The following is a 15,962-nucleotide window of genomic DNA, read 5'->3' as shown; positions in this document are numbered from 1 at the left end:
TTGAATATTTTTACATCAGGTAATTGCTGTTTTTGGCTTTATTTGACGTTTTCATCCAAAGCACTGTTACACATGGGATTACTTTGGAACTTTGAAATGAAGCATACTGAAAATTTCAAAATAAAAGCCTTGAATATTTTTACATCAGGTAATTGCTGTTTTTGGCTTTATATGACTTTTTCATCCAAAGCACTGTTACACATGGGATTAGTTTGGAACTTTAAAATGGAGCATAATAATAATTTCAAAATAAAAGCCTTGAATATTTTTACATCAGGTAATTGCTCTTTTTGGCTTTATTTGACTTTTTCATCCAAAGCACTGTTACACGTGGTATTAGTTTGGCCCTTTGAAATGAAGCATTCTGAAAATTTCAAAATAAAAGCCTTGAATAATTTTACATGACGTAATTGCTCTTTTTGGCTTTATTTGACTTTTTCATCCAAAGCACTGTTACACGTGGTATTAGTTTGGCCCTTTGAAATGAAGCATACTGAAAATTTCAAAATAAAAGCCTTGAATATTTTTACATCAGCTACTTGTGTTTTGAGCATTATATAACTATTTTAACCCAAGGACTATTACGCATGGGATTAGTTTGGCCCTTTGAAATGAAGGTTAACAAAACTTCCAAAATAAAAGCCTTGACAACATTTTAAATCGTACCGAACGGTGCACGTCCGCCTCGCTTAACGTTCTTGCGGTTCTCCGCGTGCCACTGATCACGTCGCGGCGTCCTTTGGCGTCGACGCCGATTTGTGGCGCGACGACGCCGGGCCCATGCCCGACGGGCGCGCCTTGGCAGGCCCCGGCTAAATTTCTTCCGAAATTTTCTAGTTGTATTATTATATTGCAGCAAGATGTGAACAATTGATGTTTTTCTGTCTGTATGAAACCTCAGAACTGGATATAAAAAAAAACTACCAAACTTCTGTTTAGTTAATATTTTATTAAAATTACCTACAAAATTATTACAAAAGAAAAACAATGTTTGGCAACATGAAAACCCAGAGGAATAAAACTTAACTGAACACCTGGATTTGAACACATTAAATTAAATGTTGACCATAATTAATTAAAATGTCTTCAATCAGTTGAAACCAATAAATATATAAACAGCTTCATATTAGAGAAGTTAATGAGAACAAATGACGCGACGGGAGGAAACCTTCAACAACCTGGAGTCTGATCATGTTTCTGTTTCTGTGCAGATGTAAATGTGAAATAAATAAACGGTGACACACACCATGCCGGGGTTGGTGTGTGTGTTAAGAGTAGAAGGTGAGGACACTCTGGTGGTTTCCTCGGACCAGCAGCAGCGGAGGAAGGTCTTTGGACAGCGTTTCCAACCAGCACATGTAGAGGGCGCTAGACACTGTGCCCTTCCTGGCCAACGGCATGCTTCTGCTCACACACACACACACACACACACACACACACACACACACACACACACACACACACACACACACACACACACACACAAATAATCATTTATATTAGAGAAATTTAAGATTAAAATATCCCAAAAATATAACTTTGAAAACATACAGCGCACTTAGCTTCCCCTAAATACATTTTTACAGATAAAATACTTTGCTGTTTTGCAAACTTTAGCTAATGAGCTAATAGACTAAATTAGTTTTTCCTGAGAAATTCCAAGGCGCTAATTTACTTGACTGCATTATAAGCTTTTGGTTGAAGGTTAAAGTGAATTTGAGCTAATCTTTCATTTAACGCTTCAGCATTTTTGCTAATTTTAAAAAACATTCGATTAGTTATACTTTTTAAAAGTTTCGTTAATAGTGCAGCAAATTTTACATTTAGCGCTTTAGTTTCTACTAAATTAGCTTTTGAAGAGAAACCGTAAAGCACTAATTTACTTGGCTGTTTTGTAAGCTTTAATAAAATTCCACTAATGTGCTAATAGCTGATCGAATTTATTTTTTAGCATTTTAGCAAGTTTGAAAATGTAAAAATTAAATTGGTGCTCAAAGGTTGTAGCTCACGTTTAGATATAACATGAATTAAAGTTAGCACTTTAGCATTAGCGCCCGCTAAATATATTGTTGATGTAGCACCTTAGCATTAGCAGAACTAATGTTTATGATTGGTGCGTTAGCTTTGCGCTGTGTTAGGTAATATGAGGTTTATTGTAACAAGTGGAATAAATGGGTTGGTTTCTCTCATAGGAAGCTGAAGGAGTCCTTACACCACGATTAGCTTGGCGCTGCTGGAGTGTTCCTTCAGCAGCTCGTTCAGTCGGATCTGACGGTTGGTCTGGAGGAGAAGTCATAAATTCATCTTTGTTTCAGTAATGAGTTCAGGTTTTATCAGGGTCGGTGTGAGTGAGAAGAGAGAACCTTGGCTTTGTAGAGCTCCAGCTCGTTGTCGGTGATCCTCCAGGGCTCCTGGGCCTTCAGCCTCTCTGCAGCCTCCTGCTCCATGTCGTCCTCCTTCAGCCGGTACGGCTCGATCAGCTCCTTAAAGCTCAGCTTACTGTCACAGCAAAAACACTGTTGGAAATATCTCTAAATTATGTCTTTACAACACAGTTAGCTGCAAAAATTGAGCTACATTTGGTGTCAAAATGGAAACGTTTTGCTGAGATTTATTAGTTTTTAATTGATATGGAACAGGCTGAGACTGCATAGTTTCCCTCACCAGGTGTTTTGATTTAGATTTAATATTTTCTATTACTGAGCTCTTGGTTTCATACCAGTTTACCAGTTGAGTTTCCATTGAATCAGAGACTGAACCCCAGCAGGTTTAGCTGTCTGTCAACCGGAGGAGAGGCAGAAGGCTTTAGTCTTACTTGTGTTTTTTGGGTTTCACGTTGATGTCTCCGAGAACGTTGATGTCAGAGAAGTCGATTCTGAACCTGCTGAGCAGCGTGGCCATCCTGCAGAGACGAAGCGGCAGATTGGAGCAATCGGGACAGAAATCCTGCTGTCTGGACTCGGCTGGACAGAAAACAGCAGACGGAGACTCACGCTCGGCGGTCGTGGTCAATCCGGTTGATCTTTCCACCGATGAAGACCCGGATCCTGCAGTCAGCCCATTTGCTCCTGTTGGTCAGCAGGTAGGGGATCAGCAGAGTCAGACCTGCAGGAAAACACAAGAAAACAGGTTTGTTTTCACTTTAACAGGATTTCCTCTGTTCTTCTCTGATTCCTGGTATTAAAAGGATTAAAGAAACATCTGAACGGTTCAGTAACACGCAGTGAAATGCTAAACAGAACTGGTTCTGTCTGAATGTGGGTTCATAAGTTTGGTGGAATAAATTTTAAATTCTGACCTCCGTCGTCAAACAGCCACCAGACGTCGATGGTTCCCTTCCCCTGTTTCTTCTTGAACATCTGGCTGCTCTCCAGCAGGCGCTGGTCAGTCAGACTCAGAGGACTTTTGGTCTCTGTAGCTGCAGAGTAAAATATTTAACATCTAAATGTGATAATCGGTGATTAAAAGCAGCAGTTCAGGTTTTCCTCTACCTCTGATGATGAGCGGGCTGCTCTGGTTGCTGTGGGTTTTGGATGGACAGGAATCCGAGTCCGAGTCTTTAGCCGGACCGACGGAAATCAGAACATCTTTGCTTTCCTTTGGCGGTTTCTCACTGGGCGACAGCAGCTCATCTACAGATTAAAACACCTTTGTTTCTGACATTTCCTAAAACTTAGAACTGCATTAGAATGAAGTTCAGGAAGACGTTTCTGGTTCTTTTTATGTTTCATTTGCTTGGAAAAGCAAGAAAGAAGAACTGAGGATATGAATTTGGAGAAAACGACGTTGAAAACTGACATATTTACAGTAAAAACACGGAGATACCTTGTCCTGGAATGTGAGAGATGTCCAAACCATCCATCAGCCTGAGGATCACCACGCCAAACTGCAGGTCAAACGCATCACTGCAACGTTTTACAACAAAACTTTGTGTCACAAAAGATTCATGGAATGGAGAGAAGACGATGAAATCAGCAGATCTGGAGACTAAAATATTCAGGGCACAGAGTTCAGAAACGTCGCGCTAACGTATGACGCTTATAGATAGCTACCATTTTTCTTCGATGTACAAGATGCAGGTGACCAGATTAGCCTGCTAGATGCTAGCCTGTCCAAGGCTGATGTTAGCATATGCAAGGCTAATGTTTACACATAAAGATAAGATACTTTATTAGTTTCCTGTAGGAGAAATTTGTCTAGGAAGCAGGCTATCCAAGGCTAACACTAGCTTATCATGCTAATGGACAGCATAGGTAGATAATGCAGGAGATGACCAGCCTAGGAAAGCTAGTTAGCCTCTCCAAAGCTAATGCTAGCCAGTATTCTCCATTCCATTTGGCGGTGCTGGTCGATCATTAATCAGATCAATATCTATCTTTGGCGTAGCTGTAGCTTCCTGTGACAAGGAAGTTTCCACCACTGGTGCCCAGTAGTCTTAATCTTGGCACTAAAATCGCTCCATACAAAGGGAGTAAATTGACTCAGATAAATGATTGGGATGTTTTCTTTGGAGGTTTTCAGGGAAATTGGTGAGACCCAGAACTTTCTGGAGGAACCGTGTTTCCTGTTTGGACCTCGATTAGGATCAGGGCAATGAATGAATGGACGGATATTTCTGACGTTCTTAAAACTACAACATATAAATTGTTAAATTTCAGCCCTCACTGTATTGTGTTGATGTAATTCTCCAGGTCTCTCATGTTTCCGTCGCTCCAGTTGGTTTTGAAACCCATGACCAGCGTGTTGGGCTTCAGACGACCCAAACCAACCGCCTGGAGCAAAGAAGTCACCATGGAGAATCTTTTAATTTAATTTAACGGGTTTTAATTCACATATCAGATCTGAGAGCAGTCTTTGTACCTGGAGGAGTAACTGCGCCCCGTGCCTCAGGTTGTCTGCAAAAACCGGAGAATAAAAAGCCTTGATCCGTTTTTTAATCAGCCAGCGTCGACACCGAACGTAGTCCTGGGAAAGATCCTTGAAGTTTGGCCGCCGGGAAACCTGGAGGAGGAAACGGAGACACGGTTGGAGAAACTGTTGCATGAAACATTCCCGCAGGACGCTGAGTGCAGTTCGCACCGTCCTGACGTGACCGCAGACCATGAGGCTGACGTTCTTGGTGAACGAATGAACCAACTGCAGCAGCGCCGGGCGGGAGTTTGGGTAACCGGCCAGAACCAAACACTGCGGCCTGAAAAAGGAAAGAAAGAGAACGCATCAAGGAGAAAACAGCCACGCTTCTGGTGAGAATCTGTAAAGTTTCTGAGGAAGACCTGAAGTTTTTGACGTGGTCCTCGACACTGGACAGGTTGAGGCAGTGGGTCAGAGCCTGGTTATAGATCAGAGCCTGAGTGGACGAACCCCAGTTCACATCTACAGGGTAAAAACACATAAATCAGAAAACAAATGGAATACAAGGTAAAATATCAGTGATGAATTAAATTTTTAAAAAGTAGATGCAGAGCTAAAAGAACTGATTTCAGCCTGGATTTAGACTTTAACCAGCAGGAAAAATCAACTGCAGTAGCCACTGTTTAACCCTAAGAGGGCAGCACTGAGACACTTCTAGGTTTAATATTGCAGAATTAAACACATTTACACAAAAATGTCACAATTTGAACAAACACAGAACCCTTAAGAATCAATTTAGACAATTTATCTGCAGTTAAGGTTTAGTAGCGTCATGGTGACACTGCAGGAACAGAAAGCATTTAATAATTAAATTAACTTTTAATTAGTTATCTACATCTGCTATTATAAGATTGCATTTTAATGATTTGATTACATATTGTATTATATTTAATGTAGCCATTTCATGTTACATTCATTTAATAATTTAATAATGTATTTGTTTATTTAAATTTGTCCCTTTTGGCCCTCCATACACATTCAAACCTCTGGCTTCTGGGATGGATGGATAAATGTGAGTTAAACTAAATTGAAATATATTAAATTTTACATCTTTTAAAAACAAATCCATGCCGTGTTTCATTCAACCAACCTCTAAAATGCCTGATATGTTGAGATTTTATATTATTTTTGGGGTTATTAAGACATTTTTAGAAGATTTTAGAGGTTTTGGTGTATTTTTTCAGAGACGTTCCCACTGATGGTGAATATTTAAGTTCTTCTTCTGTGGTTTTGCCTCCTTCTCACCTGGTTTCTTGTATCCGACGTAGATGTAGAGGGCGAGGATGATGAGCAGCGTGACGAGGGCGGCCCACCAGTTGATGACAAACATCACAACGCAGCACAGGACGGCCCCAGCCAGAGAAACCCACATGTTGTAGTACTTGAAGCTAGGGCGCCACCCTGTGGAGAAACAGGGAGTCAGAACACCAGAGCGATTTCTGCAGGAATAAAGTTTGATTTTATGGATTTAACCTGGAGAGTTGGCCAGGGAGGCATGGAAGACAGAGAAGTTGATGAGCGCATAAGAGGCCAAGAAGAAGTTGGAGATGATGGGAGCGATGATGTTCAGTTCGGCTGGTCGGACACAAACAGATTCGTTAGCTTTGTGTTTAGATATTTATTCTGTTTTTATCTGAGAGGATGAAGCTCAGCTGCCCACCGATGAGGATGAAGGCGAGGCCGATGCAGAAGGTCAGGACGTATCCGCGCAGAGGCTCGTTGTTTTTACCGTAACCCTTCGCAAAAATCCCCAGACCAGGATAGATGTTGTCCTTACAGAGAGCCTGGAGAGCCAACAGCTGCTGTTAGAAAATACATCTGGGCCTTCGAGTTTTATTCACATTATTCATTTATTTAAGAAAGAAACAAAATATGAAAAGAAAAAATGGAAATCAGGATGACAGAATGGCTCTTTTGCACCTGATTTGCTCCATTTTTATGCTTTAATTGTCATTAAATAATCAAATAAAAGACTAATTCTAAAAGGTCAAACTGCCCCACAAAGCTACAGGGAAATGGCGGCATTAACAATTAATATTAATATTATTAATATTAATATTATCATATTAATAATTTGATAACATTAATAATACGAAATATTAATAATATAAAGCAGGCATAAATGGAAAATAAGTGAAATACAAAAAATATATACAAAATGTAAATGTGAAATATTTTCCGTTGAATAGTTTAAACAAAAAATTAAAGAAAGTAAAACGGGACAAAACAAAATTAGATGGAGCAAAATTATAACAAACATAAAACAACACAAAATGCAAATAAAATATTAAACACCATGAAAACCTGAATTAATTTCTAATAAAACAATAAAATCAGATAAAATATACATATTAAAAAAGGTAAAAGAAAAAATACAAAAAACTTAAATTGTGGATCAAATAAAAATTTTTCATCTGACCTGGAAGACTTTGGGTGCGCTGACCAGTGAAGCTAAAGCTGAAGACAAAGTAGCTGAAAAAATCCCTGCAGTGATCAACGGCCCAAAGTACGACACCAGACTCATCACCTGGACACACACACACACACACACACCTTTTACTTTAAATACACTCTGGACATCTGATCGACTGGCTGTTCCATCCTCACACATGAAAACATTTATCCAGAATTTCTCTTTTTCATTGATCCGATTTGATTGAGCTGCTTCATAAACAGAAAAATTCAGTAACAGAGGCTGACAGATTCCTGATAGCTGGGATCAGAGCCGGCCCAAGATATATGCAAGTTAAATATCTGGACCACCAGGGGGCTCCAAAGAGCACCAGCTAGCATAATAAAATATATATATTGAAAATAACATTGGATAGTACAAACTAAATGCTATTAAAACAAAAATGTCTAAAATGTTTTTATAGTTAGTACACATATGACAAATTAATCCCGTATAACATGTCAAACTTGTTAACTGACTGTAAATTTAATGTTTATCAGCTGATGTTACTTATAAATAACTAAAATAAAACCACACACTTAATATTCTGCATCTCAAAATCTTTTTTTTTTGTTTGCTGCTCTCATAAAGTTAAATTTAATAGTCATGTTAAAAGCTATAACACTGGCATGATGTAAGCTAATTACAAAGGATGCTAATTGTGGTAGGGATGTTAAACATACAGAGTAGTGTAGAAATGATGAAGCATGTTGGTAAAGGCGAATGGGGGCCCGGAATGACAATCTACTTTGGGCCCCAAAAAGGCTTTGGCCGGCCCTGGCTGGGCTGTAACAGATACTCAGAGTGTGTTTTAGTCCAGAGCCGTCCTGTGGTCACATTAGCAGCAGCGTGGTGTGTGTTGGAGCGCGCTCAGTGAGATCAGTGTCAGCGGGTTGGAAGTGAGCGCAGGCGGCGGCCATAATGCGCTCATTCAGGTCCGACCAGCACCAATCTTGTGACCCAGAACAACGGACGCCATTATCTCTGTACGGCTCTCTGCATGATGCTGAGAACCGTTCTGTTTCTAACAGACACACACACACACACACACACACACACACACACAGTCTGAGGGCATCTATACTCCCTCAGCATCACTCCAACACCTTCTAACCAGATTAAGTTGTGACAGAGTTTTCTGCAGCAGCAGAAATGATGATGGCGGCCTGGTGTTGGTGCGGCGGCGGCGTGTGGACGGCTGTGACGTGTTTTGGACTCTGGGAAGTGGGACAGCGTTGTGTCCTGACACGGCATCGCCAGCGGCCAGAGAGCGATGGGCCTCCAGGGAAAACAATGCCGGTGGGTGTGTTGATGCACGTCGCTCTCTGTCCGCTCCCTGGCCTTTACGTAACACACATTCCCAAGCTTCTCTGCATCTTTCCTCAAATATCAAATATCTTAGCCTCTCTTCAAAACAGGAAAGACACAAGAACATGTTAGGTGATGGTCCTCATAAAACATGAAATTACCACAAGATTAGTGACCCATATCTGCTCAGATCATCAACTTCTCAGTAACTAAGCTAAATATTTAGTTCCCAGCACTTTGTAAGCTTGCTAATTTTTTATTTGAATTAACATGATGAAAATTTGGCTTTGAAAATTAATTAATTTTTATTGTCATTATAGGCTAAATAACCCAAAATATTGCTGTTAATTTTTGTAACAGCTTGAAACACACAGAAAACAAGATATTAAAACGAGGAAAAAAATTCAACAGCAACAATTTCATTAATTGTGACTTTTCATTCTTATTTATTACAGATTGAGAGACTTTATAACAATAGTTTCTGTCTGAATCTCTGACAAGATAGATGTGGTGCCCAGATTTCATTACAGAATTTATAGTAAGATTGTATGTTGGTTGTGTCCATGTCTTTAATTTTGATTAATCAGTCACGTAGTTTATTTAAAAAAAAAAAAAAGTTAACGCAATTGATCGCTTTTTATCCCCAGGCGGAACCTTCGCATTCATGTGTTTCTGGTGCGACCTTAAATCTGACGCACAAGCTACATCCACAAACAACGATGTAAAATGAAGCTGCTTCCTCTGCGGCTTAATTTCTGCTTCTAAACCTGATCTGATCTGACGGGATGCTGAACTGGCTGTTGTTGCGTTAAAGTTGTGCTAAACGGAATTAGCCTACTAGCAAAGCTATTCAAGCCTAAAGTAGCATCAATGCTAACGTCCACACTGCGATGAGGCAATTACACCAATTAACTTGATTAAAATGGAGGGATGGTCTGGCCCGAGGTGTTTCTACCTGGAAGTCGTTCATCAGGCCGTACTGGCAGCCTCCCTCCTTACAGATGGAGAAATCGTAGCCCAGCGTACAGGCGGCGTCTGTGCAGTTCACCGTGTCGCTCACCGTGTCGTTGTGGTCACCAGTCGCATCTCTCACAATACAGGAACCTGAGAAACAACAGGAACTTCACCGAAGGAGCAAAAACAACAACAACCAGGCCTTTAAGGTACATTTAATCTGAATTTAACTTTGATTTTTAAACCAAAAGAGTCTTAAAAATGTAATACAAAATATACAAATTAATTGTCCCAGAAGTTGTTGCAATAAATGATAATATTGTTGTTTTGAGACCATTTTCATGTAATATATTGATGGTGGCAATAATAATGCAAGAATACCCTCTAACACTGTGATAAGGACATCCCACAATGCAACTGGAAGACATTTTAAAATCCAAAATAAAATAATCAGATACAATAAATAAAATGGAAATAATAACTTCACACAATCTAAACCATAAATAATATGGATTATATGTTTTATAAGAAAAATTACATTTCACAAGATATTAATCAAATTGGAGCTCATTTTAATTTAGCATTCAATTAATTGACTAATTGCTTATTGCGACGTGTTTAAATATAATAATTTTACGTCTGGCTAAACATTAGCTCGGTTATAGCTAAAATAAAATAATGTATATTTAAATGAACCTGCAGAAAAGGCAACAGCCACGTAGGTGAAGCCTGTGATGAGGATGGCCAGCAGGGTTCCTTTAGGGATCGCAGACTGAGGGTCCTAACGGCAAAGAAATGAAAATATTCACTTTTAATTAGATTATTTTATGAAAACAAAACCAGAAAAAATTAAAACAAGAAGATTCATCTATTCTAAGGTCCCTACACAAAGCCCTGAGGAACACCAGATACTTTAAAATGGGTATCTGGCAGAGAGACCTAAAATTTCTATTTAAATTGATTATATATTTATTTTATGCGATAAAAACGCACAGCGAGGTCACCAGAGATGTTGGCTCCTGCTAGGATCCCAGTGGCAGCAGGGAAGAAAATCGCAAACACAGAGAAAAACGTTTCTTCTTCTCTAAAATCTGGACCGAAGTTCTCAAAAAGGATGGCAGCTGAGAAACAGGACAGTTAAAAAAGAGTCAAAGAAAATCTGGAGTAACAATTTAAGAGGATGGTTAGCATGTAGGATGTAAACTTACTGTGGTAACCAAAGAATCCTTTGGGCTCTTTGTTGTCCACCGGGATGAAAGAGCCGAGGAAGTAGTTAGCGATAGCCGCTAGCAGGATCACCAAGAGGACGATCTGAGCCTGATGGATCCAGAGAACCAAAGGATTCAATTACTTAACAGCATGAACAGAAAGCACAGCAAACTCACAATCTTACAAAGTATTTTTATCCTGTTTCTAGTGCAAATATCTTCCTACACTTAAAACAAGACAAAAATAAATTTTCAGCAACATATATGATTTTTTTTTTTAACTCAAAATTCATTAATTTTGATTAAAAAGTTCTAGTCCCACTGGCAGATTATTTAATTTATAACCAAACATTTTTCCCATGTTAGAAATGAAGTTATGTGCTAGTGGAACTAGAACCTTTTCATCAAAATGAAGGAATTAATGACTCAAAATAAACTCATATGTTGCTGAAAAATTACTCGTAAGTTTGTTTTGTCTCATTTGAAGTGTAATAAGTTATTTGCACTAGAAACTAGACCTAAGACTTAATGAGTTAGTGATGCGTTTACCCAAAAAAAGAAAATATAAAACTTAATTTAACTCACAAACAAAATATTATCATAGATTCTTAAAGGAAAAAACGTTATAAAATCCTTATACTGTAGGAGAACGACTGTCAGTATTCAAGATGCTCCATGAACTGACTACTGAACACATTACTGTCAAAAGAAAAAATAAAATGTACCTTTGGTGAATCTGTAAGAACTAACAACTTTGGTTCATCATTTTTAATGAACCAAATGTATAATTTCCTGTTTTTTCAGCGTTTTCTTACCTTGGCTTCCCACTCCATCCCAGCTACGGAGATTCCCAGCAGCAGGATGACGGTCAGCGTCCCGACGATGCGAATGTCGTTCAGCTCATCGGTCATCAGAGCGTCGACGTCCTGCAGCAGGAAAATGTTTCATTTTAGGCCTAATCTTCATCATCTGACAGGTTTTAAAATGTTTTATAAAGTTCTTACACTGAGCATCTCAACCACCGTCTCAGCAAAACCCACGACGTACATGGCCACCGCCACAGCGTTGGCGAAGGCGAAGATGAGACCGATGGAGCCTCCGAACTCTGGACCCAGACTTCTGGAGATCAGGTAGTACGCTCCACCTCAAGTAATCATTGATACGTACAGATGACAAATACTGTTGCATAACAGCTCTTAAATTAAATCTTATTGTGTTTATTAATGATTATAGTAACAATTTTTACAATATTTTATCTGATAATATTGAATCTTCTGCTAATATTATGACTTTATTCTGTTATTCTGTCTGGCTCTGATACTCAGTCATGCAGATCTTATTTATTTTAGTCCTAAAATCAGAGAAAAATCTTAGATGTGGTTAAAACTGAATCTTTCCCTCTATCTGCTCTGCTGAATCCGTCTGAAGTTTTCCTCCTGCTGGTCGGTTCCTCACCTCCGCGTACGAAGCCGTTGGTTGCTATGGCGGAGGTCGACAGGCCGGTGATGGTGGTGACCAGAGTGGCCATGAGGATGATGGCGATGGTGAGTCCTGTTTCACAAAAACACCTAAACTGTTAAAACCCTGAACAAGAAAAGCTCCTTCACTTCACGCCCAACATCTGAGAACAAAAACCAAACTTTAACTCCAATGTTCGTCTGGATGGGAGATTTTCACCCACCGATTCCAGCCTGACCAACGATCCAGGACATTCTGATGAAGAGCATCACTCCCCAGATGTTCAGCATGCAGCGCACCTGGAACACGTTTCTACAGGTTAACAACACCTGACTGCCGTAAACACTCAGTGTATCAGAGACTCCATCTGTTGTCACCAACCAGGACGCCCTTCACCCAGCCGAACTTCACCGCTCCTCCCTTCGCCTCCTTCGCCATCAACGCCGCCGCCTCCTCGGCTGCTGACGGCTCCTCGCCGTTGACCAGGCCGTCCTCGAACGGCTCCTGAAGGGAGAAGGAATTTCAAAAAGAAGAAATGTCAGGAAAAATATCCAGGTAAATCAAGAAAGTGGGTCAGAGTTTCAACATTTGTTTTCTAAATTCTTCAGCGGTTCTTTGGTAGGATGACGTATCAGGGCCATTGTTGATAGAAAAAGGAATAAATTTCAACCAAAAAACTCAGAAATTTTGAGATTAGTCTCAAAAATGTACTAGAAAAACTTCGAAATTTATGAACCTGAAAATTTTAAAGTTTTCTAGAAAAAACTCATAAGTTGTTCTAATAATCTTAGAATTTTTCTAGAAAAAAATAAGGAAATTTTTGAGTTTGAAAAGTTGAATTTGTGAGATTAACCTCAGAAATGTTCTAGACAAAACAGGAAGTTGGAAAAAAAACTTTAGACATTTTGAAAGGTCAAACATGTTGAACTTTTGTAAATTTTCTGAGTTTCAATTTGTTAGAAAATGGGAGTTTTGAGAATAATCTCAGAAATTTTCTAGAAAAAAAGTGGAAATTTCTGAGTTTGAAAAGAAGAAAATTTGCTAGAAACTAGTCAGAAATTGTGAGATTAATCAGAAAATTTCTAAAAAAACAAAAGGGAAATTTCTGAGGAACCATTTATTGATGTCTGAGATGTTTTGAAAAGTGAAAAGATTATTAAAGTTTATAGAACAGAATCTAGACCAGAGTTTCCTGGTTGTTTGGCTCTGTTGGCCCTGTGGGGCCTCGACGTTTACAGCATGGACGGTTCTAGATGGGGGCCGTCAGGGGCCAGTGTCCCTGTAGAACGAATAAAGGCGTCGAGTTTGTTCTAATAAAGATTGGAGTCTAAATTGACAGAGCAAGTCAACTAAAACTACAGCTGAAAAATCACAAAGAAAAGAGTTTTAGTTGCTTTTGACAGTCAGTCATGTTTTTATGCTTTAATGCTTTTAACACTAGAACTACCACAGATTCCCAAAATGGGAATCTTCGTCTAGGTACCAGAGAGGGGCCAGTTTGGCCCTCCAAGAGAGGGTGTGAAGAGGCACCTTTGTTATGTAAATCAGTTTGGCTCTCCTCCCCCCTGCTGGTCCCTCAGGCTATGGTCACATCTACAGGGATGCTAATTAGACCATTCAGAGTCGTCAGTTTGGCCACATTTGGATGCTAATAACCCAGTTTGGCCCTCTCTCGGTAGCTCTAGGAAGATACCCAATTTGGCCTGTCTTGGTAGAGATAGGAATTTTTCAAAATCCTGGTAGTCCTAGTGTTAAAACTAAACAGATTGACTGTAAATGCTGATTTTTGTCTATCTAAACATATCTATCCCAGTAGAAATGAGCCTTTTTGTTAAAGACTTGACTAGAACAAACCCTGCGCCTTTATTTCCCCCCAGCATCAACAGTATATTGAAATGTTAGCATGGTGATGAGCCTGATGGCTGTTCGGCTAAATGAGGCTCCATGAATGTCAGGCCTTCAAATCTCCAAAACTCACTGATAGAAAACTGCAGCAAAGAGAAAAAGAAGAAAAGAGTTCCTCTCTGTCAAACAGAAACATGAAGTTTGCTGACGGGACGTTTTTTAGCCACTGAGTCTGAAACAAAGGAAGGATGGTGGAGGACCCGTGATGCTGTGGGCCAGTTGTTCTTCTAAAGGCCCTCATTAGTCGGTGGAATGATCAAATAATTAAAAAAACATCTGTTAGCTTCTGCCAGAGATCTTTAAAAAGAATCATCGGTTCATTCAGCTGTAAAACCAGCAGGGAAATGCCAGTCAGTTTTTATTCTCTGTTATTTTTTCATCAATAATTTATCAGATCAAAACTAATATTTTACAGTTTTACAGGTTTTACAGTTCATCAGACTTTCTGTGCAAATAAAGCTAAATGTACGGAAAAGGATGAGGGACACTGAACAAAAATTTACTTTTTTCCTCAGAATTCTGAGAAAAAAGTCAAAAAGATTAAAACTTTGAAAATCAGCATTTTGTCTGATTTCCGTACCAACCTGCTCCTCCTAACTAAAACGACTTTGAACGTAAACTGATTATTGTTACTTTATCGAGTTCGTCGTGCAGCTCCGACAGCGACGGTCTGGTGAGTTTCTCCCCGAACGGAGCCGCGGTCTGCCGGTAGAACTCGATGTTCGGTACCGCGTCGATGGTGTTGTGTCCGAAGGTCCGCATGTAGTAGGTGTTGGAGTGGGAGTCGGAGATGTGGGTCTGCCCGGTGCCCGTGGAGTGGAGGCTCACGGAGTCGCTCTTTGCCGTGTCCGGCTCGTGGAAGACATCCGGCGGGAGCCCGATGTCCGCGGCGGGGCCCAGGCCCGGGTCCATGAAGCCCACCACCTTGAAGCGGCCCTTGGACTCCTCTGGAGCCGGGGCCGCGGCGGAGGAACCCTCCGTCACCACATCCACCTGGAAGCGGCTCTGCGCGGAGCCGCCGGCCCTCAGCGACGGTTTCCTTTCCGACATGATTCAAACGATAACAGGAAAAGTTTTACTGCTCCGAACTGGACCCGTCACTTCACAGACATATCGAACTTCAAGCTGAGTGGAAACACAAATCCGATATGAAACGAATCTAGAAACAATATTTTCTCTCCTGCTGAGCTCCGGGTGGATGCGCCAGGACGCACAGCGGAGATGCGCAGTCCGTGCGTAAAGGACACCGGACTCTGCCGCAACTCTGCGTTTTTCTCCCTCACATGATGAATCAAGCGCTTTATTGAGATGAGCGTCTCCTCCTCCCTCTGCGCTGCAGGAGACCTGAAGAGGAGGGGATGGAGGCCGTTACACACCAGAACAATCAAAACAAAACAAAACAAACTTGCATAACTGCAGAAAAAAACAACAGTTTAACTTTTATTAAAACATATTTATACTTTTAGTCTTTGAAACCGGCAGAAAATGAGAATATTTCACATATTCTTTAGGTTTGGTGCGCAGCTCTGTTTTTAACAAAGCCATTTGTTATCGGTGACACACTGAGTCATTCACACAGATCCGCGGCGGGATTAGCATACAGAGAACAACAGCCGCTTTCTGCGCCAAACACTGAACAACAAACCCAGCAGGCACAAACCTGCGCACAGCTTCTGATTCTACGGCTAAATCACTTCATTTACAGCCATTTTATCACTGAGCGGAACGAATGTAACACATTTTATTATGAATATTATCCTGAAACA

At 40.2% G+C, this 15,962-nt stretch overlaps 1 protein-coding gene and 1 long non-coding RNA gene across 2 annotated transcripts; one reads left to right on the top strand and one right to left on the bottom strand.

Moving 5' to 3' along the window:
• Positions 1 to 950: 950 nt before the first annotated feature.
• On the bottom strand, positions 951 to 15,522 carry LOC102220392 (solute carrier family 12 member 2-like). The gene is made up of 26 exons (XM_023343921.1): positions 14,830 to 15,522; positions 12,673 to 12,795; positions 12,515 to 12,590; positions 12,289 to 12,384; positions 11,838 to 11,977; positions 11,649 to 11,759; positions 10,834 to 10,942; positions 10,619 to 10,746; positions 10,322 to 10,406; positions 9,627 to 9,775; positions 7,331 to 7,438; positions 6,572 to 6,695; positions 6,385 to 6,486; positions 6,157 to 6,312; positions 5,274 to 5,373; positions 5,080 to 5,191; positions 4,861 to 5,001; positions 4,666 to 4,772; positions 3,826 to 3,905; positions 3,492 to 3,632; positions 3,299 to 3,418; positions 2,994 to 3,105; positions 2,816 to 2,902; positions 2,364 to 2,499; positions 2,213 to 2,280; positions 951 to 1,404 (listed from the first exon to the last, which is right to left on the bottom strand). Exons 1-26 carry the CDS (start codon positions 15,244 to 15,246, stop codon positions 1,269 to 1,271), a joined length of 3,264 nt encoding a protein of 1,087 aa, XP_023199689.1. The 5' UTR covers positions 15,247 to 15,522; the 3' UTR covers positions 951 to 1,268.
• LOC111610316 lies at positions 7,437 to 11,720 on the top strand. The gene is made up of 3 exons (XR_002753598.1): positions 7,437 to 8,662; positions 9,772 to 9,834; positions 11,638 to 11,720. It is a non-coding gene; the product is annotated as an uncharacterized LOC111610316 (long non-coding RNA).
• Positions 15,523 to 15,962: the final 440 nt, after the last annotated feature.

This window comes from Xiphophorus maculatus, chromosome 12 (assembly GCF_002775205.1).
Source record: "Xiphophorus maculatus strain JP 163 A chromosome 12, X_maculatus-5.0-male, whole genome shotgun sequence".
In the NCBI taxonomy this organism is placed as follows: domain Eukaryota; kingdom Metazoa; phylum Chordata; class Actinopteri; order Cyprinodontiformes; family Poeciliidae; genus Xiphophorus; species Xiphophorus maculatus.
This window is presented reverse-complemented; position numbering and strand designations above follow the sequence as displayed.

What these genes read in the sequence shown, in the direction of transcription:
- LOC102220392 (XM_023343921.1), bottom strand. Translation starts at nt 15,246, where the DNA reads ATGTCGGAAAGGAAACCGTCGCTGAGGGCCGGCGGCTCCGCGCAGAGC. An exon ending in CGGTGGTTGAGATGCTCAGT is followed by an intron (nt 11,760 to 11,837) that starts GTAAGAACTTTA and finishes TTCCTGCTGCAG; the next exon opens with GACGTCGACGCTCTGATGAC. An exon ending in TCTGCGGTCACGTCAGGACG is followed by an intron (nt 5,002 to 5,079) that starts GTGCGAACTGCA and finishes TTCCTCCTCCAG; the next exon opens with GTTTCCCGGCGGCCAAACTT.